This window comes from Chenopodium album, chromosome 27 (assembly GCF_948465745.1).
Source record: "Chenopodium album chromosome 27, dcCheAlbu1.1, whole genome shotgun sequence".
Lineage (NCBI taxonomy): Eukaryota > Viridiplantae > Streptophyta > Magnoliopsida > Caryophyllales > Amaranthaceae > Chenopodium > Chenopodium album.
Window position 1 is genome coordinate 32,723,101 of NC_137860.1, and position 26,584 is coordinate 32,749,684.

The 26,584-nt window shown below is 36.3% G+C and overlaps 5 protein-coding genes across 6 annotated transcripts; 3 read left to right on the forward strand and 2 right to left on the reverse strand.

Annotated features, from left to right (window-relative positions):
- The first annotated feature begins 782 nt into the window (after nucleotides 1–782).
- LOC145620089 (aspartic proteinase nepenthesin-1-like) lies at nucleotides 783–2,271 on the forward strand. The gene is made up of 2 exons (XM_081674735.1): nucleotides 783–1,206; nucleotides 1,523–2,271. The coding sequence occupies exons 1-2, from the start codon at nucleotides 783–785 to the stop codon at nucleotides 2,269–2,271; spliced, it is 1,173 nt and encodes a 390-aa protein (XP_081530861.1).
- Nucleotides 2,272–2,964: 693 nt separating this feature from the next.
- LOC145620090 (scopoletin glucosyltransferase-like) lies at nucleotides 2,965–4,431 on the forward strand. Its single transcript, XM_081674737.1, has one exon. The coding sequence runs from the start codon at nucleotides 2,965–2,967 to the stop codon at nucleotides 4,429–4,431; it is 1,467 nt and encodes a 488-aa protein (XP_081530863.1).
- A 911-nt stretch (nucleotides 4,432–5,342) lies between these two features.
- Nucleotides 5,343–7,392, reverse strand: LOC145620091 (putative acetyltransferase At3g50280). Its single transcript, XM_081674738.1, has 2 exons — nucleotides 6,931–7,392; nucleotides 5,343–6,281 (listed from the first exon to the last, which is right to left on the reverse strand). The coding sequence occupies exons 1-2, from the start codon at nucleotides 7,390–7,392 to the stop codon at nucleotides 5,343–5,345; spliced, it is 1,401 nt and encodes a 466-aa protein (XP_081530864.1).
- Nucleotides 7,393–8,244: 852 nt separating this feature from the next.
- Nucleotides 8,245–10,123, forward strand: LOC145620865 (scopoletin glucosyltransferase-like). The gene has a single exon (XM_081675586.1). The coding sequence runs from the start codon at nucleotides 8,432–8,434 to the stop codon at nucleotides 9,881–9,883; it is 1,452 nt and encodes a 483-aa protein (XP_081531712.1). The 5' UTR covers nucleotides 8,245–8,431; the 3' UTR covers nucleotides 9,884–10,123.
- Nucleotides 10,124–10,569: 446 nt separating this feature from the next.
- Nucleotides 10,570–26,430, reverse strand: LOC145620866 (uncharacterized). 2 transcript variants are annotated; one of them, XM_081675587.1, is made up of 2 exons: nucleotides 26,113–26,430; nucleotides 10,570–11,757 (listed from the first exon to the last, which is right to left on the reverse strand). In XM_081675587.1, the coding sequence occupies exon 2, from the start codon at nucleotides 11,452–11,454 to the stop codon at nucleotides 10,819–10,821; it is 636 nt and encodes a 211-aa protein (XP_081531713.1). In that variant the 5' UTR covers nucleotides 11,455–11,757; nucleotides 26,113–26,430; the 3' UTR covers nucleotides 10,570–10,818. The 2 variants fall into 2 exon arrangements, 1 of the variants encoding a protein (XP_081531713.1); XR_014108309.1 differs by lacking the exon at nucleotides 10,570–11,757 and adding an exon at nucleotides 12,826–12,888.
- Nucleotides 26,431–26,584: the final 154 nt, after the last annotated feature.

Here is a 26,584-nt window from a genome sequence, read left to right on the forward strand (position 1 = left end):
TTCCGGGCGAAAAAAGGTCAAAAAATTACAAAATTGAAATCTATAATTCACGCTTTTTAAAGAAATTTTGAGGTTTTTGGGCCCGGTGGTGGAAAACCACTTGTTGCAAATGAGGATTGCAACAAGGGACAACGAGTGTTGAAATGTTCCCTTCAGTTTTTTGAAGAGTCCAATTGAAACTTTTTTTAGGTACTATCAAAGATATCTACATATATAAGTAACTTATCATTTTGATATCATTAATCATATTACATTCCATAAATAAAACAATAATTATCTTTGACCAGCATTATTGGTGAGAAAATTGTTAAAGCACATATGAACAAGTGATTATTGATTTTAATATATTTAAATTGATAGAGTCAACCTGTTAAAAAATAATAAATTGATAGAGTCAAGCTAAGTAAACTCGAAGAAGAAGAAGAAGAAGAAGAAGAAGAAGAAGAAGAAGAAGAAGAAGGGAAAAAAAAAACTTTGAGGGATTTCCAATTTTCAAAAACCTTTAAATGTCAATGGCTAATCCCTTGTTACAGGTTTTTTTACTGTCACTCCTTTTATTTATAGTCAATAACTTCCTTCAAAGTAGTCATGCTACTAAAAACCATATTGGTTTTAGCCTTAAAATGATTCATCGAGACTCTCCTGAATCACCTATACATCGCACCAACAACATTACTGAAAACAAGAAATGGGAAGAGTATATTCGTTTGTCGAATTCTAGAGTTTAGTCCCTAACAAGGTTACATAGTATTAAAAATACTACCTCTTTGAAGTCGCGTCACATGAATGATTGGATCATTCGACCTTCGTTAGGTCTTGTAGATCTATTTTATTATGTGCAAGTTGGTATTGGTACATTCAATCAAGATCCAAGGTACAAAACTTATTACTTAGGCTTAGATACGGGCAGTGATCTTACATGGACACAATGCGAAGGTTGTGGCCAAAATTGCTTTCATCAAGCAGATCCCTTATTTCCTGCTAGTCAATCACAATCTTACAAACCACTTCCTTGCGAACATTGCCCTTCTAGTGCACAATGCCAAAGTGATGGTTGTAGATTGGAGCGAGTTTATAGCGATGATTCGTCCGTATTAGCTATTGCTGCCTTGGAAACATTAACCTTCCAATCTGACTACGACCAATATGTAGCTGTGTCCAATGCCTTTTTCGGTTGTGGCATTAACATGCAAAATTTTAAAGAAGGTACGACTAATACGTGCTCGATTTTTTTATTTGTTCTGTCATGTTGTGTCATACTTTATAAAAAGATCTGCACAATTCACTCAATTATATATTAACCTATCAATCGATAACTATGTGTCCTTTTTTTCATTTTATTTTAAATTTTTGTATTTCGGACAAACTAAGTTTAGAATGAATAGTTTCAACAAAAATAAGATTAAAAATTTCAAATAAAACAATTAGTACACAACATATATTAAAAAAATAAAAAAAATTTAGATAAAATAATTTCAGACAAAATTAAATGAATCGAGTTGATTGTATATTTATTGTGCAGGAGGTAAAGATGATAACAAAATCAGCGGACTTATGGGCATGGGCTACGGCGATTTTAGTTTCTGGAACCGAGCTGATGCAGTGTCGAAGAGACGATTTTCATACTGCTTACAATTGCCGTCTGCCAAAGCAGCTGGTGGTTCACCAATGTTCCTTCGATTTGGAACCGATGTGGTTGAACCATCAGGAATGAAATCGACACCATTGCAACAATTCCAAGACCGTTCGACGTACTACTTAACCCTCGAAGGGATCTCCGTAAGTAATCATCGACTAGATGTTGATCCCTCAGTGTTCCAACTAACCGCAGATGGTAGCAGAGGGTGCATCATAGACTCAGGGGCCGCAACCTCATACATTGTCTCGGAAGCCTACGGAAAGTTTCTAGATGCTGTATCGAACGTCATTGAAACAACCAATAAAAATGTGAGGAAGATGGATCAGCCAGAATTGGGACTTAGGCTTTGTTACGAACGTATAGCGGATCCGGTTGACATTAAGGTTCCGATTATTACATATCATTTTGCTAATAATGCGGACATGGTTATACCACCACCTGCGAGTTTTGTCATCAGCCAAGCTAGTAGCGGAAGTGCTATGGTTTGTTTGATGTATCTCGAAAGTACACAAGAAGAACATAATAGTGTTACATACTTGGGAGCATACCAGCAGATGAACCAACGGATTATATATGATAATCATGTTGGCCAGTTACTCTTTGCACAAGCAGACTGTTCTATGGCTAATTGATGGATTATAACATGAATAAATGTTTATAATTGTTACAAACATGAATATATGTTATAAAAATGAATAAATGGGATTACAATGGTTTCAATAGTTTTGTTTTAATGTACTCATTGCTTTTTTGCATTTTTAATTCTAATGAAAAAAATACTAGTTATGATTCTTTTTTTATGAGCATTTGATCAGTTTCAATTTCAATATAACAACTTGGATGGTTTTTTTTCTATTATTAGTACTAGTTGTGTCACTTAAGATTAATTTTTCAGACTTTAATCTTGTCTTTTGCTAATTACATTGTCACATGCCTAAAACAAGTGGACATGTGCTCACTCTTTTCTAAATGTGCCTACTACTAATTTGTCACCATGTTGAGTTGATTCACTTGTCCAATTGAGCATTCCAATTTATTATTTACGGTAAGAAGAATAAACTCGCTCAAATCTCAACTTTTATGGTTAATTAATTAGTAAATTACTACTTTGTATATGCTAATTAGACACTATAAATGAGAAAGGAGTGGTAAGATGTTGAACCAACTATCTACGTGCATATCCAAAGTTATTTATTCTCTATTACTCCGTATATGTGTACCACTTGTGCACATTGCAGCTGTACACCCTCAATTCAATAAATCAATTTCGATCCTCTACCCCAATATACCATTGCCCATTTTCAAATCTTACAAGAAAACCAAAAATGAATTCAAAGCAAGAACAACCTCACATATTTTTTCTCCCTTTCTTAGCACCAGGCCATATGATTCCATCCATGGATATGGTAAGATTATTCGCAAATCGAGGACTCAAAACCACAATTGTCACCACCCCTGCCAACGTGATTTACTTTTCTAAATTAATCGAAGTCGATACCCAAAGTTCGAGCATTGAAATCGACGTACTAACCATAAAGTTCCCTTATGAGGAAGTAGGACTTCCTATAGGATGTGAAAATTTTGATTGTGTCACAACCCCTGAAATGTTCTTTAAGTTTTTTAAGGCCGTTGATCTTCTTCAACGGCCTTTTACAAACTTAATGGAAAAATACCACCCTACTTGTTTAGTAGTTGATGTTTTCTTTCATTGGGGTAATTCCGTTGCTAGTAAGTTCGAGGTTCCACGTTTAGGATTCCATGGAAGTAATTATTTTTCGCGGTGCATTGTTTACAATCTACTCGAGCATGAAACGCACAAGAAACTTTCTTCTGATTCGGAGACTTTTGTTGTACCTGGCGATCTTCCTCATGAGATAACGCTAACAAATTCGGAGTTGGCCCCCTACGACAAGAAACAAGGTTCAATTTTCTTACTGGAATTGATGGATAAAATAAGAGAGGGTGTGAAAGGATGTTATGGGGTTATAATGAATAGTTTTTATGAGTTAGAATCTGCTTATATTGATTATTATGAGAATGTTATGGGCATGAAACAATGGCATATTGGACCGTTTTCACTTCACTTTAATAATGAAGGAGAAAATGATGTTGTAGATAATAGAGGGAAAAACTCTTCAATTGATGTTAGTGAATGTAGGAGATGGCTTGATGAGAAAGAGGCTAATTCAGTAATTTACGTTTGTTTTGGGAGTGTGTCAAATGTATCAAATGCTCAGTTTCGTGAAATAGTAATAGCCCTTGAAGATTTGGGTCAAAATTTCATACTAGTTGTTAGGGAGGACACAAAGGAGTGGACCGCGGATGGGTTTGAGGCAAAAACTAAGGGTCGAGGTTTGATTATAAGAGGATGGGCACCACAAAAAATGATTCTAAATCATTTAAGTGTGGCCGGATTTGTAACTCATTGTGGATGGAACTCGATACTAGAAGGAGTGACCACAGGTGTTCCTATGGTTACATGGCCACTACATGCTGAACAATTTTATAATGAGAAGTTGGTAACAGATGTTCTAAGGATTGGAATTCAAGTCGGGTCAAAACAATTTGTTCCAAGAGTTGGGTGTCATAATATAATCATTGGAAATAAAGAGATTTTGAAGGCAATGAAAAGTGTGATGATTGGTGAAGAAGCTCAAGATATGAGGAATAGGGTTCAGAAGCTAAAAGAGATGGCAAGGAAGACTATATCCAAAGGAGGATCATCTTACTCTCAACTAACTTCTTTAATTACAGAAATTAAATCATTCAAGAGCAAAATGAACATAAATTAAATATGTTTTTTGAAACTAATTGTAAGTTCTCAATTTAGTATTGAATATTGCACCTCAATTGTAACTTTTAATTGTGTCATTCAAGAACAAAGATTTTTCTTTGAGTAAGGTAAGTAAGAAATTGTAGAAGGGATAGGCTTACCCCCCATATTTGTATCCTTCATTGTGTTAAAGAATAAATTAACACACTTATTAGTACCTAAAGTATGTTAATTTGTTCTTGTTATATTGTTATGGGATAATTATACCATTCTAGTGTTCTACTCTTTTGAAAGTCAATGATTTAAAAATTTGCCAATAGATTCTCATGAATAAAATCAATAAATTATTTTGAGGTTTAATCATGATATAATAGTCTCAATATATATTTAAAACTATTACCGTTTTATACTATATACTTTATCCGGCTTAACAATGACAAATTCAAAAGAAAAATATAAGAGGGTAGGTGTAAGCTGAGCAACCACTCCAACTACTCAAAGATGATTGAAGTGCAACTTTCATAAACTTTTTCTGTAAAATTGAATTATGGACAATTCCACTTTAGTTGATTAACCAGCACTTATCAACCTTCTTTCTATTCCATGAAATACTGTAAAGATATTGATATTATAAACAAATACTCCTTCGGTCTAAGATTAGCTTACATAAGACATTCTGGTCAAATTTTGCTAACCTTGACTAATTATTGAACTTGCTACTATACTTGCAAGATTTGCAGTCTTGCAACCCACAAGACACTGCCCAGTAGCAAACACAAAACTATAGGATCAGTGGATCATAGCACTCTCCAGCCCGTGCAGCATACTCCGGACTCTAATCACTGCGCAACAATCATGTGTTGGATGCATAAAAGACTTGTTGGCCTCTCATCCTAACACAATAACACGTAACGCTAGATCTTCAAAGAGTTAACCTTGTGTAACAAAACTCATAAACTCTTCATCCTTTTCAAGAGCACTCATAGTTGGAGGCGCAAGGGAAACCTCTAGATCAACGCTCCCTGCCCCTTCACTTCCTTGACTAACAGACACTCTTCCTTCAACTTCATTGACATTTCCGGTACGAATAGCTACAGGTCTCCCCATCCCAAAGTCAGTCCCAAACAAATTGGACCTATGCGACCCAACAATCTTAACAAAATTAACCCCAAAGAAGGCGGAATCATTAGCAAGTTGGCCTATAATTGGAGCCTCACAATACTTCCTAAACGATTCAATTATTGCTTTGTCATCCACGTTCTTTAGACTTGCATGAAGCAACAATGAACCCCAGCCTAAGCCTGTGTTTAAGAGCTCCCCAACTTTGCAACTGGCCCTAATCCTTGAGAAGTAATTCCCAAAGTATTCTTGTGAAAGTGGAGGAATCAAACGAGGCCTCAGGTTCATGGTAAGAGAACAGTTAGTCTCCATTTCAGGGTCTAGTTTTCGAGCTCGAGTAATAGCCCTCCATATAAGCCCTGACAAAGCTTGGAAAGAGGATATTTCATTATTATGGTTTCCTCCACTAGATATGTCATTGTTCGCCTTGGCTTTAAGCCTTGACATTGACACGCGTGAGAACTGAAAGATTTTCTCTCTAATAGAGGCAGGATTTTCCCGGGACAAAAACTCAGATGGTTCAACATATGGCAGCTTAAGAACTGGGCCATATCCGTCAGGAAAGAAGGGTTCGAAGATTGGCTCCCTAGAGATGGGGACATAGATTAGTTCTTCCCCATTTAGCAGGCTATTACCAACAGAATTGAAAATCTCTGACAAGGTGGTAATAAAATGTTCAAGGGAAGTGCCATCCCCTACTGAATGGCTGAACGAAAATCCGATAAATATTCCATTTACAAGCTCAGTAACCTACAAAATGTTCACATGTTACAGCTAGTAACGTAATTCGTATACTGTCAAATTAAAGCGAGAAAATATAGAGCAGAAAATTTCGAAAAGCAAGACACTTGGAAAACCCTTTATATGTACTTCTTGATTTAACTCATTACTATAACACAGGGATCATAATTTTGATAAGTCTAGGTTGTAATAGAGGCAAATTATATAAGGTATAAACTAAAGCAAGGTATTATATGAAAGTGGCTACGTACTCCCACATACAGCCATACAGGAAACAAAAGATTTATCTACAAAGAAAAAAAAAAAAAAAAAAAAAAAAAAAAAAAAAAAAAAAAAAGGCTGTATATATATAAGAAAATTAGTGACTAAAGCAATTTGAATAATTCTTAAATAGACCTAGACCGCACATGCTATGGGGGAAGAGTCCAATTTATAAGTGCAAAAAGATTGAAGTTCAAAAACATATAGAATAGCCTCTTAACCCTATAAAGTGAATATAAGTTTACACTTTCTTTTAATGTAGGACAACACTTAGCTTCCACTCACGTGTGGATTGCTAGTGGGCTCAACATGTATAATTGTGTACTACAGTCTACAGGATGCGTTAGTTTGGCCATCATTATTAACTGAAGATCTACTATTATACAGAGTTAATTACCTGAAGTGATAACAGAGCATTGGTGTGGCCATCATAATTAATTGCCCTCTCACCAAGATCATAAAAGGATCTGAAAGCAGGGTGGACGTCAGTGCCGGAGAGAACATCAGATACAGTGGAGTCTAGGGAAGCATGGATGAATCTAGCACCAGGGCTGTTGACACAATCAAGGAAGATGCAACAAGCATGCTCATCTGGTAAAGTTTGGGTAGCGAATCGGCCAGCTAGTGGGTAGAAATGAACGAGAGAAAGGGAAAAGGAGTGTTTAAGTTTCTGCAGGAAAACCTCAGTTTTAAAACCAGCATCAGAAGGTTTGGTGTACATGAGACCTTTTTGCATGTAGTTAGCGCATAATGTGTCAATGTCCATAGGACTTAAGTTGTAAGGTTTCTTTGAGGCTTCACTAACAGCCTCAGGATCTGGCTTGATGAAGCATTCTGAGATCAACTTCATTTCTGCCATTTTATTTATTTATTTTCTAATATTTTGTGGTTTGGAGCTTAATTAATGCTCTAGTTAATTGTCTCTTTGGTTTGCAAGTTCATACTTATAGGATGGTCGATGCATATTATTGAGTGGGTGAAAGATCGACAAGAAACTGCATTTCTTCATCAATTATGTTAGTATATATTATATATATTTCTTTATTGTAAGATGAGGGAAGTGACTACAATTATCATATTTGTAATAATTGTTAACATTATTGGTACAGCGGTTTGTCTATGTTTTGATATTTTGTTGTAGTTGGTGAATAAATAGTTCTTCACAAATTCTTATATGTGGTTGGCCACATGGTGTGGCCAATTATTATAGGAGTTACTTTGTAAGTGTAATGGAGGCAAGTGTAATGGAGGCAACTTGGTTAGTGTTAAAGGGGTTACTTCATTAGTGTTATAGGGTTACTCGATTAGTGTTATAGGGGTTACTTGGTCAGTAATTCTGGGGTTACTTGATCAATGTAATAAGGGTTACTTTATTCTTTAATAAATGGCCACACAATGTGGCCGGACGCACACAAAACGAGTTGATGTTAACTGACTTTTCTATTGAATCCCAAAGATTATCGAGGGAAATTTTATAAATTTTACTAATGCACAATTAAAAAAATAAACAAAAAAAAAAAACTATGGCCAGACTAATGTATTGTAAAATTGGTTTTTTTAAAGAAATGTATTGTAAACTGTGAAAAAACAAATTGTGCAATTATATTAAAACATGAAGAAAAGGAAAAAGACATGTACAAAGAAAAATGAAGAAAAGGAAAAAGACATGTACAACTACTACTCCAACAAAAAATAAATAACCTACTCGAAGATGATTAGGGGCAAACTTAGATTATATTAATTAATTCTGTGTAAAATTAAATCATAAGACAATGACACTTTAGAAGTTTACCAGCTCCCATCAACCTTATCTTATCTCTACTCCATTGTCCTCTTTCAAGATCTAAAGTCAAAGATAAGCAAACCTTCTAATCAAACTTCCAAGGGTGGGAACTAAGATGAGTTCAGAGCAAGATCAACTTCACATAGTTTTCCTCCCTTTTATGGCTCCTGGCCATATGATCCCAGCTATGGACATGGCTAGATTATTCGCAACTCGAAAAATCAAATCTACCATTGTTACCACACCTGCTAATGCAAACTATTTCGCTGAAACTATCCAAATATATACCCAAAAAGATGGCCTCGAAATCGACCTCCTTACTATAAAATTTCCGTATGAAGAAGCAGGACTCCCAAAAGGGTGTGAGAATGCAGATTCTCTAACCTCAACAGAAATGTTTAGCCGTTTTTTCAAGGCCATTGACCTTCTTCAACAACCTTTTGCAAACCTCCTTCAAAAATGCCAACCCAATTGTTTAGTAGCTGATCATTTCTTTCATTGGGCTAATTTCGTAGCTATTGAGTTTGGAATACCATGTTTGATGTTCCATGGAAGTAGTTACTTTTCTCAGTGCATCACTTACAACTTACTTCACTACGAACCACACAAGAACCTTTTGAATAATTCAGACACTTTTGTTGTTCCTGGTGATCTACCTCATAAGATAAAATTTACAAAATCAGAATTGTCCCCTTACGACAAAAAAGAAGGTCCGGATTTCCTACTAGAACTGATGGATAAAATAAGAGACGCGATGAAAGCTTGTAATGGAGTGATAATGAACAGCTATTATGAGTTAGAACCTGGTTATGCTGACTACTATGCGAGGATTATGGGGATGAAACATTGGCATATTGGACCGTTTTCACTTTACTTCAATAGAAGAGAAGACAATGAAGCATTTCATAGAGGGAAAAATTCTTCAATAGATGTAAATGAATGTACGAGGTGGCTTGATGAGAAAGAGCCTGATTCAGTGATTTATGTTTGTCTTGGGAGTATGTCGAATTTATCAGATGCTCAGTTACATGAGATAGCAATATCTCTTGAAGCCCTGGGTCAAAATTTTATCCTAGTTGTAAGGAGCAAAGATAACAAGGAGTGGGTCCCACAAGGGTTCGAGGCAAGGATAGAGGGTCGAGGTATGATCATAAGAGGATGGGCCCCACAACAGATTATTCTTCATCATCGTGGCGTGGGTGGGTTTGTGACTCATTGTGGATGGAACTCAATACTGGAAGGGGTGGTCTCAGGTGTACCTATGGTTACCTGGCCGTTTCATGCTGAGCAATTTTATAATGAGAAACTGGTCACGGATGTGTTAAAGATTGGTGTTCCAGTGGGCGCGAAAAAATGGGTACCAAGGGTGGGAAGCCACAATATTACCATTAATAACAAAGAGATCTTGAATGCAATGGCAAAAATATTAATTGGTGAAGAAGCTCAACTCATGAGAAAGAGGGCTAAGGAGTGCAAAGAGATGGCAAGGTTGGCTATAGCTAAAGAAGGCTCATCTTACTCTCATTTAAGTGCCTTAATTGAAGAATTGAAAGCACACAAGAGTTAGATCTATTGATCTATGTCCTTGATAATTAAATGATTATTGTACCAAGTTGTTGCTTCCTTTATGTTAATCATTTCTTCTGTAGTTAGATAAAGAGTGTCTAAAACACGTTCATGATCAAATGGAGAAAAGAAGGTAAGCATCGAAATTGTCTTTTGGGGTGATGAACAGCAGGTAGTCCAATCCCATTTCTAAAACCTCCATACCTCAGCATCTTGACCGAGTAGGCCATGGAGCACGATGGCATCTACAACACCTAATCATAAGCATTGATATGCAGCGGTGAGATTTTCATACCACCGCGATAAACAAGAATACAAGATTAACGAGTAAAATGTGCAAACAATATTTAAGGTTGTATCTACCATCTATAATTCTATATCTCAAAACATTTTCATGCTACTCGTATATTGGAAGTTATGTATAAGAATTTTTTAAGTTCTTTTTTGTATAGGAAGTTTATGAACCAATACTCATTCTAAATTTAGATGCATTAGCACTCCAACAATTAGGAAGTTTATGGACCAATACTCATTTCTAAATTAAAATGCATTAACACTCCAACAATTACAATGATAGCAAAAAAACTGAAATGATATTGAACCCATAAATAAATACTCAGTCCAAGATTAGCTTAGATTTTCTGGTCAAATTTCGCTAACCTTGACAGATTAATTAACTTGCTACTTGCTAAATTTGCAACCCACAAGAAATTGCCCAGTAGCAAAAACACAACTGTAGTCCAGTAGCAAACACACAACTAAAAGACAGACACCTAAACCATAAAAACACAGGCTGAGTGGATCATAGCACTTTCCAGCCCAGAGCGCAGCATACTCCCAACTCTAATCACGTTGCGACACAACAACAAATCCGTCAGATGCATAATAGACTTATTGGGCTTGCATCCTAACACGAACACTAGATCTTTAAAGGACTTAACCTAGAGCAACAAAACTCATAAACTCTTCATCCGTTTCAAGAGCGTTCATAGTTAGAGGCACAAGGCAAACCTCTAGATCAACGCTCCCTTCCCCTCCACTTCCTTGACTAGCAGCCACTCTTCCATCAACTTTGTTTCCCTTTCCAGAACGAATAGCTACGGGCCTCCCCATTCCAAATTCATTCCCAAACAAATTAAACCAATGCGACCCAACAATTTTCACATGATTAGGCCCAAAGAATGCGGAATCATTAGCAAGTTGGCCTATAGATGGAGCCTCACAATACTTCCTAATAGATTCATTAATTGTTTGATCATCCATGTTTTTTACACTTGCATGAAGCAACAATGAACCCCAGCCTAAGTCACTGTTTAAGAGCTCCCCAACTTTGCAACTAGCCTTAATCCTGGAGAAATAATTCCCAAAGTATTCTTGTGGAAGTGGGGGAATCAAACGAGGCCTCAAGTTCACGGCTAGAGAGCAGTTAGTCTCCATTTCAGGATCTAGTTTTCGAGCTCGGGTAATAGCCCTCCAAATAAGCCCCGACAACGCTTGGAAAGTAGAAATTTCATTTTTATGGGTTCCTCCATTATGTATGTTGTTGTTTGCTCTGGCTTTGAGCCTTGACATTGACACTCTTGAAAAGTGAAATATTTTCTCTCTAATGGGGGCAGGATTTTTCCAGGACAAAAGCTCAGATGGTTCAACATATGGTAGCTTAAGAAATGGGCCATATCCATCAGGAAAGAGGGGCTTAAAGATTGGTTTCCTAGAGATGGTAGCATAGGTTAGTTCTTCCCCATTCTGCAGTTTGTTACCAACAGAGTTGAAAATCTCTAACAAGGTGGTGATATAATGTTCAAGGGACGTGCCATCCCCTACTGAATGGCTGATGGAAAATCCGATGAATAGCCCATCTACAAGCTCTGTAACCTATACAATGTTTACATGTTATAGTAATGTTACTCATGTACTCTATATATAAACTAATTGACAAAAGGCGACAATATAGAGCAGAAAAAATTCGAAAACTACTTCATGATTTTACTCATAAATCTTTTTAGTACTTCATGATTGGAAAACCATATTTAACCACTTTTATACTCGTACCTAATTTCAAATTGGATAACCCTTTTGAAGTACTTATGTAACACATAGCTATAAACCTATAACTAGAACACAGGGATCATAATTTCCATAGAAAGAAAAGGTAGGAATAGGTTGTAATAGAGACAAAGTATAAGGTATATAAGAAAGCATATGCTTCCCATTCCCCAAACAATACCTCAATAATTAATGTAAAAATATCTCCATGTATTCATTTTTTTAAAAATAGATCTCTATGTATACATTTTTATTTTTTTAAATAGATCTCTATGTATACAAAGGGAGACTGAAATTGACTTGGTTGGAAAGAGTTAGAAAAGATATGAAGTATATGGATTTACATGAGTATGAAGCATTAGATCGTAAGGGATAGAGAATGAAGATTTATGTCGATGACTACACGGAATAATTAAATTTGGTTCATGTAGCCGACTCCACTTATGGGATTAAAGCTTTGATTGATTGATTGATTTTATGTTTACATAATTGCCTTGGAATTATATGAAGAATGTGGCTATCGTAACAGCAAAAACCAAAAAGGGTAAGAAAGAGAAGCAAGTGGGTTATGTACTTATGTGTAAGAAAAATTAGGAGATACATACAGTATAAATAACACTAAACAAAATTGTAAATACGGTTTGTTCAAGTGTAAGGTAGAAAAGAGAGTGTTTAAGTTGTCAAAATATACTAATAATCTAAGATGGGTGAGTGAGGAATTGTAACCAAACTAAGGAACAAATAAAAATAGATAACAGAACCGGAGGGAGTGAGCACTATTTTTTTGACAAGATTAACTAATAATAGCGAGTCAAGCAATTCGTGGCCATAATTAACTAAAGACTTCCTGTATACTGTATGTAGTAGTAACAGTAGTAATAATAAGTTACCTGGAGTGATAATAGAGCATTAGTGTGGCCATCGTAATTAACTGCCTTATCACCGAGATCAAAAAAAGATCTGAAAATGGGATGAACGTCAGTGCAGGAGAGAATGTCAGATACAGTAGAGTCTAGGGAAGCGTGGACGAATCTAGCACCAGGGCTGTTGACATAATCAAGGAAGATGCAACAAGCATGTTCATCTGGGAAAGTTTGGGTTGCAAAGCGGCCAGCTAGTGGGTAGAAATGGAGGAGAGAAAGAGAAAGGGAGTGTTTAAGTTTCTGCAGGAAAACCTCAGTTTGAAAACCTGCATTGTAACGTCTGGTATACATGAGACCTTTTTGCATGTAATCATAGCATAGCATGTCAAGGTCCATAGGGCTTAAGTGGTAAGGTTTCTTTAAGACTTCACTAACAATCTCGGGATCTGGCTGGATGAAGCAGTACGAGATGAAGTTCACTTCTGCCTCTTTCACCATTTTTTTATTTTTTTTTTTTATTATTTGTGGTTTGGAGCTTAACTAATTGCAAGTTCAAATAATGTTCATGACTTCATATTTATAGGATGGACGATGCTTTATCATTAGCCTACTGAATATAAACCAACATGGAGAATAGTGCTCAAGCATGGATGTAAACCATTTGTTGGATGGGTCACAAGCGTTGGTTTGGGTTAATAACGGGCTGTACCAAACTAGGGCCACCATTTATGAGCAAGGAAGAAAAATGGAGAGAAAGTAAGCACATGATAATACTCCCTGTCTCTTAAGTTGTGATCGTTTCTTATTTTTTACGGGAATTAAGAAATTGAGAGTCTTCCTATGCAAAGAGTAAAAAAGCACGTGATGGTGAAATTTACTGCTTTAATTTTTAAAAGATCAGAAAATGAAAAGTTTTTGAAGAAGTGATTATTATAAAAGTTAAAATTGAGTGAACCTAACAAATAAAAAAAAATTTAAAAAAAAAAAAGATGACATTATGTCCCAAAAAAGTGAGTGAACCTACCAAATAAAAAAAAACACGTGACGTTATTTCCCAATATAATCTGAGTTAGTTGAGAGTGTTTAGTCAAGAATCCTCATGAATCATGTTAGTGTATATAAATATTTCTTCATGAATCACGAATAATGTTTTCATGATTCATGAATCATGTTAGATTATATCAATATTTCTTTAGCGTAAGATGAAGGATGTCATAATACAATTATCATACTTTTTCCATTCTTTTATTATTGCACCATAGAAGTTGGGCACACTTTTTTATCATAGTAGGAAAAGAGAAAAAAAAAAAAAAAAAAGGTAAAATACAAAATAATCCATATGATATAAACACTAACTAAATAATTAAGTGTTAAAAGTAAAGGTGCATAAGGTATTTGCAATGTGAATAAAGATATTTTTTGTTTCCTAAAATGGATATAGTGCAATATTTATGGAATTTCCTTAAAATAAGTGGTGCAATAATCAAAAAATGGAGAAAGTATTTGTCTTCATTGACCATTATTGGTAAATGAGCATGTACTTGGTTTGTATATATTTTGGTGGTTTGTGATGAAAACATATTTCCACTATTTCAAATCAACAAGTCGGGCTTAGGTTAGGTTTCGAGTCGTGCAAAAAAAAAAATGTAAAAACATAATATCATTACAAAATAGTAAAATACTCCGTACTGATAAATGGGTCGAATTGGGTTAAGTTTGAATCCGCGTTGGATCATGACTTGACAAGTCTATCTCTTAGACATTTTGTGGACACTCCAAATTGTACTTGTCAACACATTTACACACAAAATACGTGTTATATTAACCAGGCCATGAGATTAGTGTAATCTCCAACAAGCTCAGGGATATCAGAAGTTTGATGAAAAGAAGAGGGAGGATAGACACAATATAAAAGCATGGAAGATAGATGAAAATAACAGGGAAGATTAAGACAAATTACTAGGTACTCCGCCTGGGACGGGGCTAGAAATGTCTACAATTTTGGGGCCCTGTTTAACAGTTTAAGTTTCATAATTTGGGCCTCAATTTATAGGTAAAAAATTAAAAAGCAAAAAATAAACTGAACCCTAGTCTTGAGGTTATCATAAGAACAACAAAATCATTAATCCAACTTCCATTGTATGTAATTATTAGTGAAACATATATATATATACTAATTTTCGGGGACCTTTGTTTTTGAGGGCCTTGAGCTATCGCCCATCTTGCACCGGCCAGCCCCGCCACTATACTCCTCATAAAAAAATACAAGTATTCACTACTCCCCAAGTCCCCAACAAAATCTCAATAAATCGATAATTATTATTATTATAAAAAATATCTCCAACATAATTGCCTTAAAGTTACAATCAAGATAGTGACTACACCGCTACACGTCCCCACCCACCCACATACAAACATCATACATGAGAATTCTCAGGTGTTCTCGACTCACCAATATCAAAATTTAACCAAGGCTTTTGTTTTTTTTGTTTCACTTGCCAACTCCTTTAAATGGCTTCAAATAGACATTCTAAAATAGTAATCCGTAATAGACTCTCATTAAGGAAGTGCAAAAAGTTTTTATTTTTTTTTTTTTTATAAGACTATTTAACTTTAACTAGTAAAAAATAATATACTCATTAAAAAAATAGAACAAAAAAAAAACTAATGAGAAATTTTTAACCTGTAAATGAATCTTTTTTTTTTGACGGGATGTAAATGAATCTAATGACTACTTCATACAGCATTTTTTTTATGGTCCTAGAAATTTACAACTCTCGCCATTTTTTAAGTGTTACATTTTGACTGACATATAAATTTAGGTAATTTATAGACTAGAATATAATCGAAATTAAGGGTAAGTTTATCCCTAGTCTTAGATGAGTCTTTAGACAAGTCTTGAGCAAGATTCTAACAATAATCTCTACCAAGACTACATATAGTCTTGAGATGAGTTTTGGATTCTAAAACCCATCATAAGACTATACAAAAGGATAAAAATAATTATGTTGTCCAATAGTGAGTTGTCAACTCACCATATTAAACATAATTAATAAATGAAATAAATACATAAATAAATTAATGTTATAAATATTAATTAAATAAGTAAATCTAAAGTAGGTCTTGGAATAATGTGTGAAATTAGAGAAAGTCTTGTATGAGTCTGAATAATAAAAAAAAGTAAGGAAATATTGTCGGGAATAATCCGACTTTTGGGTCGTCCGCTAAAAATAATCCCACTTTTCGATTATTTTTAAATAATTCGACCTTTATACCCAATCCGTTCTCAAAGGTCCCAAGTAACTTGAAACCGGTTAAACAGGTTACCACTTGTGACTTAGGATTGTTTATACACATGTCACCACGTGATTAGTCAAAAACTAAAAAATAATAATAAATAAAAAAATTGAAAATTAAAAATTAAAAATTAAAAAAAAAAACAAAAAAAACCAGGCTACCCTCTCCGGCAAACCTACCACCGAAACCACCTCCCCACACAGCCACCCACCGAAACCACCTCCCCACCCATCCTACCCACCAAAACCGTCCCGGCCCCCTTCTCTAGCCCACCACCTAAAACCCCATCCATACCCATTCCTAGCACCGAACAATCATGGCCATCAAGAGAATCGAAACATCGCCAAAATACCACCTCCCTTAGCTTGAGGTTTCGGGACTAGGAAAGGGGAGGTGGTGGGACTTCGGGACATAGGGAGGGGAGTAGGTGGGCTTCGACGCGATTGGGCTAGGTAGGAGATGTGGTTTTGTCGTTTCGGTGGTGGGCTAGGGAAGGGGGGTGGTCGAAATCGGGGAGGATAGAATTGATGGGGTGACTGCCGGAAACGAAGAGGGGAATGTAGGGGATGGCCGGAATCGGGAAGAGGAAGGGAGTTAATGGCCGAAATCGCGGAGGTAGATAGTGGATGCGTAGGAGGGACGCCGGTGGCAGGGCGGCTGTCGGAATCTGGGCTGGTTTTATTTTTATTTTTCTATTTTTTTTTAACTTTATTTTTTTTCCTATTTTTATTTCTATTTTTTTTGGACCAATTATTGGCTAACACTTGTCTAGTAACTTGTAATGACAAGTTGGATGACTGTTAGGACCATTTAAAGCGGAAGAGGTATAAAGGTCAGATTATTTAAAAATAATCCAAAGGTGGGATTATTTTCAGCGGACGGCCCAAAGGTCGGATTATTCCGAGCAATTTTTCCAAAAAGTAACTAAAAGTTAGTGGAAATCTGATGTGGCAGAGTCTGGAGTATAAGTTTTAATCTTGAGATAAACTTACCCTAAGGCCTTATTCCCTTTACCTTAAAAAAAAAAAAAAAAAAAAAAAAAAAAAAAAAAAAGGATTATTCAAATAAAAAAAATTCAATTCGATAAAAATCAGTAAATTTAAAAAAGAAATATAATAGAGATTTAGTAAACATAATTTCAGATGAACAAAGGTGTTGTGTTGTTTGTGGTTGCTTGCATAATTAAAGCCACTTGGCCCCTAGTGATAGCAGAAGGGAAGGCGCTAGTGCTTGCGGTGAAGCTTGCCACGCTTGCCAAAAGGCTTGGGTGATCTACTATTGACTTTGATAATGTGCTTGAAGACATCCTCTCTCTTAGTAGCAAGTTTAATTTATTTTCTTGGTCTCATGTAAAACGTGATGGCAATAACGTTGCCCACCATCTTGCTAAGCTTAAGCCAATTGGAGTTGAGCAAGTCTAGGTTAACCATTGTTCTAGCGAGGTTTCTCCCTATGTACTCTCGGACACTTCTTCCTTGATTAATATATTGCTCGGCGTTTTATCTCAAAAAAAAAAAAAAAAAAAAAAAAAAAAAAAAAAAAAAAAACACATAACAACCCTTAACAAGAAATAGGTAGACAATTTTCAACTTTTACTATTTACCTTTTTTGTCAAGGAGATACTATAATTTTAGCCTAACTTGGCCTATTTTTTGGGACCATTGTTCTTATTTTCTCTCCTCAAATAATTATCACATATACCAACTTACATTATTTTAATATTGTTCCTTAGGTCTTTATATCTCTAATAAATGAAAAGAACTTTGTAAAAAAGGAAGGTGTATACAACAGGGTGTATTCACAACAAGAAAAGGGCCGTTTTGCGACGGAAATAATTCGTCGCAAACTGGCAAAATTCCGTCGCAAAGTGACTTTGCGACGGATTTCCGTCACAGGCATGGCGTCGCTCAAACTTTCGTAGCAAACAGTCCTTTTGTGACGGAATATCCGTCGCAAAACGAATTGCGACGGATTTTGCGACGGAAAGGTAGTTGTAGCTGAAAACAACATTTGCGACGAAAATTCCGTAGCAAGAGGAATCATTTTGCGACGGAATATTCCGTCACAAATTTTGCGACGGAATGTATTTCCGTCGCAAAATGGATTCTTTTGCGACGGAATAGTCCGTCACAAATTTTGCGACGGAATGTAATTCCGTCGCAAAATGAAGTTTTTCCGTCGCAAAATACTCCATTTTGCGACGGAATTACATTCCGTCGCAAAGTTATTGTAATTTTAATTTTTTTTTTTTTTGTATTTTGTTTTTTTTTTCCTGGAACCTGTATTCCTGCAATCCTGTTTAATTTTTTTGTATTTTGTTTTGTTTTCCTGGAACCTGTATTCATGCAATCCTGTTTAATAAAATACGTGCATTTAAAATAATTTCAGTCAAAAAGTCCACGCCCTAACATAATTCAAATATATACAACACGTAGCCGTAACTACCAAGTACGGTACATGATATAATTTTTTAAACTACAATGTCATCCATATACAAAAATCGAAAAATGACACCTAACTAAACACAAGCTGGCTGTCCTTGGCCTGCACCACCACCACCACCACCACCCGGGTCGTTCCTAAGGTCTCGAATCTGAGGCTGAATCGTAGAACAAGTGAAAGGAGTGGTCAATCCTGTAAATCTACTGGCTAACTCCTCTAAGAACTCCTTGTTCTTCCTCTCGATTTCAGCCATCCGTTCTGCCACTCGAGCCTCCACTCGAGCATCGAGCTGTTCCGCCACACGGCTATCGATCTGGCTCTCAATTGCTTCCACCCTCTCATTCAACTCCTTGTGGAAGTTTTCCTGCATTTGAGTTATGACCGACGGTACGTATTGGCTGGAAGAACCCGATCCTCGTCCCCTAGATGTGCCGTAGTACAAGTCAGCACCAACACCAAGACCTCTAACACGACCCTTCTTATTACGACCACCAGCCGCCTCAAAGAAAATTTCATTTTCAGACAGTTGGGAACCCTGGGTTCTTGATTCCTCCTGTCTGTGTTGGTACGCCTCCTGTAACAAACAAAGGATATACAATGCAGAAATAAAAATAAAGAATGAGAACCAATAGTTTGAGGCTTGATATAGTTCATAAGTGGCAATATAGGTTCACTAGGTCCTAAAACTAGGAAAATTGGGTGAAAATGGGGCGTTTTTGGTTCTAACTTGTCTATTTCTCACATTTGTTATCTAATGAACCTATTTTTGACCTTAATACACCTAACTAACATAGTTACTTGAGTTTGAGGCTTGAAATTGTTTATAAGTGGCAATATAGGTTCACTAGGTCCTAAAACTAGAAAAAATGGGCGAAAATGGGGCGTTTTTGGTTCTAACTTGCCTATTTCTCACATTTGTTATCAAATGAGCTTATTTTTGACCATAATACACCTAAATAACATAGTTACTTGAGTTCGAGGCTTGAAATAGTTCATAAGTGGCAATATAGGTTCACTAGGTCCTAAAACTAGGAAAATTGGGTGAAAATGGGGCGTTTTTGGTTCTAACTTGCCTATTTCTCACATTTGTTATCTAATGAACCTATTTTTGACCTTAATACACCTAACTAACATAGTTACTTGAGTTTGAGGCTTGAAATTGTTTATAAGTGGCAATATAGGTTCACTAGGTCCTAAAGCAAGTGATGAAACACATATAATTAACACACAATTACCCACATTCAAATAAACATACATACACTAACATGTATTTTTAAATTAACATATATTTTAAACTAATCTAACATATATTTTAAACTAATCTAACATATATTTTAAACTAAACTAACATACATTATAAACTAACTAACATATATTTTAAACTAAAATAACATACATTATAAACTAATCTAACATATATTTTAAACTAAACTAACATACATTAAACTAATTCTAACATTGCAATATATCTTAAAAATTAAACTAATTCTAACATTGCAATATAAATTAAACTACACTACACTAAACACAAGTAATTAAATAATAAAATTTAGTTACAAATTAAATTAAAAAACATAATTAGAAAAAGTTAGGGTTTACATTAAAATTAAATTGAAAACAAAAACAAAGGGGGATAGTGGAATACTCACCGGGATTTGAGGGTGTTGTGGCGGAAATCCGGCTGCCGGAAGGAGGGTGGTGTGGTGGCTGCACACCGCCGGCGAACGGAGGGGCGTGAGTGGGCTTGAACGGAGGGGGTGGCGTGGGTGGGCGTGAGTGCGCGTGAGTGGGAGTGAACGGAGGGGGTGGGCGTTAGTAGGTGTGAGTGGCCGGATTCCGGTCGTTCCGGTGGCGACAGCGGCGGTGAAGTGGCCGGATTTTCTTTCTCTCTCTACGCTTTCCTCTATCTCTCTCTACGCTTTCCTCTTTCTGTTCTTCGTTTTCTTTTTCTCTCTCCTTCAGCGAAACTTCAGTTTTTTTTAAAAAAATTTAAAAACTTTTTGCGACGGAATTTCCGTCGCAGAATCCGTCGCAAAATGTTTTTTTTTATTTTTTTTTTTAATATTGTTTTGCGACGATTATTTCCGTCGCAAACAAACTTTTGCGAGGGAATAAATTCCGTCGCAAACTTTGCGACGGAATTTCCGTCGCAAAAGTTTGTTTCCGTCGCAAAGTTGCGACGGAATTTATTCCCTCGCAAATTAACCCTTTTTGCGACGGAATTGTAGTCCGTTGCAAGGTTTCCGTCGCAAAATGACCTATTTCTTGTAGTGATTGGTGTGACCATCATAATTAGCTGAACTTACTGAAGACCTATTGTAATGCAGAGAGTAAAAAGTTACCTACCTGAGGTGATAATAAAGCATTGGTGTGGCTATCATAATTTACTGCCTTGTCACCAAGATCAAATAAGAATCAGTCAGTGATCAAAAGGGTGGGCCGTGGACATTAGTGCAAGAGAGAATATAAAATGCAGTGGTTTGAGAAACATGGATGAATCTAGCACCAAGACTGTCAACACGAAAAGGAAGATCCAGCGAGCATGTTCATCACTTAATGGGAAAGTTTGGTTGGCAAAGTGACAAACTAGTGGGTAGAGATGGAAGGAGTGACCAACTCAATTTGCATATTTCTTTTTATTTTGCGCAAAGAATGTTCGAAGTTTTGGGGATAAATGCCCTAAACTGATACTGATGTTATAGTAGAAAATAAGCCAAAAGTACAACGGTACCATGTGGAATAAAAACAAAAATAGGGTACCAAAAGTACAATGGTGCCAAATGGAAAATCACATAATTAGATATTCCAATATGAACCAAGTAGATTATGGATCAAGACCTATGATTTCAAAAGGCCAAATTTAGCAAACAAAGCATTTTACTTTCAAGTAAGAAAGGCGAACTTTAAGATCATAACATGCCAAAGAGTTAAACATATCCCAAAAAATGGCTTTGGAACAAGGTTAGCTTCATATAGTTTTCCTCCTTCCCTTCATGGCTCCAAGTTATATGATCCGAGCTAGAAAGTCAAGGACAAAGCTATCCTATTCATCAATCACGGAGTTGAATCGGGAATAATAACCACACCAGCCAAGATCGTTTCCTTTTTTAAAAGAACTACCAAAAAACCAGCATCAAAATCAACCTCCTTAAAAAGAAATGCCCTTCCTTAGAAACAGGGTTCTATGCTACCAGAAGGATATAAAAATGCAGATTCTATCATATCAACAGATATAATACTCAAAATACTTAAAGCTACTGACCACCTTCAGCACCCAATTGAAGACTTAACAGTAAACTTCCACCCCACTTGTTTAGTAGCTGATCACAACATTACACTATTAACATTCCGTGGAAGTTACTACTTTTCTCATTGAGTGCATCATGGACAGTATACTTCACTACAAACCCCACAAGAAGTTTTTCTTCAAATCAAATATTTTCATTGTTTTAAATTTCTAGTGATCTACCTCACAATAACAAGTTAGAAAAGTCAGAACGATCTGCAAGGGATCAGCCCAGAGTGCAAGGAGAAGGCCCAAAATTAAACAGAAAAACGCTTGATGAGCTGAGCTGGAAGTTTGTTATGAAATCAGTTTTGGGGAAAGGGCATAGCAGTAATTCTGAAATAAGTTTGTTATTAGGTTGTTACTTAGATTCCCTGTATTAGCTGTTTGCTTGGGTTTGTTAGCTTAATTTTTGTATTACATAGAGCTAATGGGTTAGGGAGAAGGCATCCAGAAAATATTGTTGAAGTTTGTTTTGGAGAGATCCTTCCTCTCGAAAGAAGGCCTTGAATTGTGAACTACTCTGATTTGCAATACACATAATAGCCTGCTAGAAACTCTCTGTTTTTACTAATTCCCAGCATTATCTTCCTCTGTACAAACAAAAAAAAGGTCCAAAATTCCTAAATGCACCAAAAAAAAATGTAAACATCTAATGGGGTGATGATGAAAAGCTTGTATGAGTTAGAACAAGCTTATGTTGAATTTACTATAAAAGGTGATGGAGATAATACATAGGCATATCGAATAGAGCAAATCATAGTCCTCGAATGATGCAAGATGGCTTAATGAAAAAGAAATTGATTCAGTGATCTATACTTGCTTTGGAAGTATGACAAACATACCAGAAGATCAACTAAATGAGTTAGCCACTTGAAGCTTTGGATCAGAAGTCAGAATTTCATCAAAGTTGAGAAGCAGGGAATCTTAGATGGAATTGAATCAAAATATCAAATATTGAAGAAAAAAGTTTGATAACAAGAGGTTCCCCAACTCCGCCAATGGGTTTTCCGTTGCAAGTCACAAGCCTGAATAAAGTAGGAGGGTTACGGTAAGGAGTGACACCTAGTGTAAAACTTTGTCACATCGCTTGACATGAGCCTCAATGATTGAAAGTTCGCCTTTCTTACTTGAAAGTAAAATGTACAGATGGGTTTGTCACTCATTGTAGGTGGAATTCAATAATAGAAATTGCAATCTTCCCGTGATTTTTAGAGCCAAAATCTACTTCCTCCCACTTCCTAGAAATTTTTACTTCCTATAAATGTCAATGTCAACCCAACAACCACAAACATTATATGTACGGATGTACCTTATAACTTCTTCTAATTCAAACGTCACCAAAATGCCCCCAAAAAGTAGATAACTAAATTTACCACCATCGGCCCATTGATTCGAGAGCATGATGATCAATATAACAAGACAATAAGGCCTATATATACCATATGGTTCTCTAAAACTAAAATTATCGGACCATCTAACAGCTTGATGTGTATAGCTTGTATAATGTCCAATATGATCATGGAATAAGGTACGTTAATTTGTATAACTTGTAATCATATCTTTACAAATACTTCATGGAAAAGATTCTAAAAGTGATAATGAGTTAATGACCACAGATAAAAGCGCAATCTAAAAGCTACAAATCCTAGCAGCGTAATGATTGGTATGATGGTTATTAAGGTATGATGAGTGGTACTTGTAGCTTCACGAGATGATTAGGAAGTCTAAGTGGCAGGCCAATTTGCCACTTGGCAATACAGGCTTGTCACCCCTAGTGTTTCTAAGATTTTTGATGGCATAACATATCATCCCAGATTCAGTGGCGCCAGCCGAAAACAATTCTTCAAGGGCCCTATATAAGTTCTTTTACTTACACCTAAGCACACTTAGAGCATGTTTGGTAAGAGTATTTTTAGGGTTGAAAACGGATTCAATTAAACCATTACCAAGTGTTTGGTTAGAATGCTTGGGTAACAATTACCATTATCTAAGGGTAATGGTTTCCACCCATTTGTTACCTCTCTAAAAGCTAATGTAACAATTCCTTACCATCCTCAAACAAAAATAAAGAGAGTTAGGCCTAAAAGATTCCTTTCCATGTTTAAACCAAACAAATGAAAAAGTAACGGATAAATGATTCCTTTTCTTCTCCTTATTTGTTCCCTTTCCACTAAATTTCCAATATTCATACCAAAAGCACCCTTAGTGTGAGCTTGAGTGTGGGCTTGAGAAGCCTGACTATTGGCCTTGATGTTTTATCTGATACCATAAGGCTTAGGTGAGCGCATCATACACTCAGGGGAGTAGGGGACCTACATTAGCTATATTATCGGCTAGAGCAGCCAATGTAACCATTGGAAGAGCACTATCATTACAAAAATGATGTTAATAATCCTCGCATACGGAAGATCAATCTGCCTGATCACTCCCTAAGACTATGCTACCAAACAACAAGACAAGTAAGTACCTGCTTTCCTACACTCTGCACTTCTTCAACTTCTGCTGCTTTCATCCTTTGTACTACTTAGCGACTCGACCACTAAACAGAATCACGTCTTAGGAGTACTGCAACAAGTGAAGCATTTATCGAGTATCGACTATCCAGAATGAAAATAGTATAGTGCACCCGGGTGCCATGTGGTGCACCCGGAAAGAACAATAGACAAATTTTAAAGAACATGGAAAAAAAAAAAAAAAACATGCTAGTGTTTGAAAAAGAACATACCTTTTGTTTGACAAAAGAACATGTTTGTGTTTGACAAGAACATGACATTACAAAGAACATAAAATATTTACAAAAAGAACATGGTATTTTTCATGGTTACTTGGGTGGTTAATCGTGTTTGAAAAAGAACATTATATTTGACAAAAAAGAACATGTTTGTGTTCGACAAATAGAGGTGACCATTGGGCGGGCCGGGCCAATGTTAAAAAAGCGGCTCACTTCTCGGGTCGGGCCAAAGTTTTTGTTGGAACCCAATGTGTATCACTTGTGAGTGTCCCACATTGGAGAAAGAGGAGAGGTGGTTCCACTTTATAAGGTAGAGGAGTAACTCCTACTATTGCCAATTGGTTTTAGTATGGAAGCTCCAAAGCCTTGTTTGTGGCCCAAACTCTCCTCCTCCTTGTTCGGGTTGCCCAGGCCCATTTCATATTATTTCGAAATTTAACATGGTATCAGAGCCCAGGTTTGTTGGGCTGTTTATAACTGGGTATTTGTCAAGCCACTGGTTAAGGGGCCTCTATTGGATGTTCATTCCCAAAGAGGATTTATATTGTACCTTCTAGTGTGCTCTAATTCTAAGGACACTCACAAGTGAGGGGGAGTGTTGGAACCCAATGTGTATCACTTGTGAGTGTCCCACATTGGAGAAAGAGGAGAGGTGGTTCCACTTTATAAGGTAGAGGAGTAACTCCTACTATTGCCAATTGGTTTTAGTATGGAAGCTCCAAAGCCTTGTTTGTGGCCCAAACTCTCCTCCTCCTTGTTCGGGTTGGCCAAGGCCCATTTCATATTGTTTCGAAATTTAACAGTTTTTGTGCCCAAATCCGCCCAAAGTGGTCCGGTAGTGCAGGATTTTCGGGCTGAGTAAAAAAAAAATCAACTAAAATGCGTAAAAATGCATTCCAAAACTTGCCCAAAAAATTAAATTTACGGGCCCGACCCGATTTGTGGGGTGAAAAAATTTCTGCCCGAAACCCGTCCAAAATCGGGCCGGGTTGGTCTAACTTTGATCACCACTAGCCAAAGAACATGATAATATATTAAAGAACATGTTCTTTTTCCTGGTTACTCGGGTGATTGAATTTGTGTGTGTGTGTAATGTACATACATTAAAGAACATAATAATCAAACTTAAAGAACATATTATACTCACGTTCTTTATAATTATCTATAATGTTCTTTTTCTCGCCCATGTTCTTTTAAATATTCCAAATGTTCTTTCCGGGCGGGGGTGCACCAACCATACATTATATCCAGAATGATACAACAACTCCTCACTTGCACCTTCCACAAAAGATTGATCCTATCCTTATTAACCAAAATAGCCTATAGTTTGTATCAAGTCCCGATCTATCCTCGTTAAATACAAATTGTTAAGTTTCAGCAATGCACACAAACTGTTCGATGAAATGCTTCACAGACAACAAGGTCAAAAAGTGCCTCAAATTATATCACAATCTTCATCCAATTCATCAAACAACACAATTCAATTATATCTATATCTTCAATCATCCACAATTTCTAAAATCAAAAAATTAAAAACTAAAGCAAAAATCAAAATAACTAACCTTTTTAGCTCTTCAGCGATACGAGCGCTTCAAATTTGGCGTGAATACGAGAACTAAGGCTCAATCCAACGGCAGAGGACCGGTCACTTCCGTTGCTTGAACCGGAGGATTCCGGTCGAAAGCAGTTGAAACTGATTGCACCGGTGTTTGATTGCGGTGGTGTAAAATGGTAGCTGATAATTTGTTGGCCGTGAAGCTCGACAAAATTCTGTGGTTGGTAATTGACATTTCTAGGGTTCCGGTGATGATTGGGGGAAAAAGAACGAATGAGAGATAGAGAGAGGCGGGGAAAAGGGGAGAATATTAAGGTTTCGCGGAGTGCTGAAATTGTGTTCTACTCATAGAGTCATAGTTTAGGTCGGCCAACTAAAGATAGACACGTGCCGTGTCGTGTAGGTTCACATGTTGTGTCAGCATATCTCGTATTTAAGTGGATGAATTTTTTAAGAGATTCGTGTTGCGTTAGGCTCAT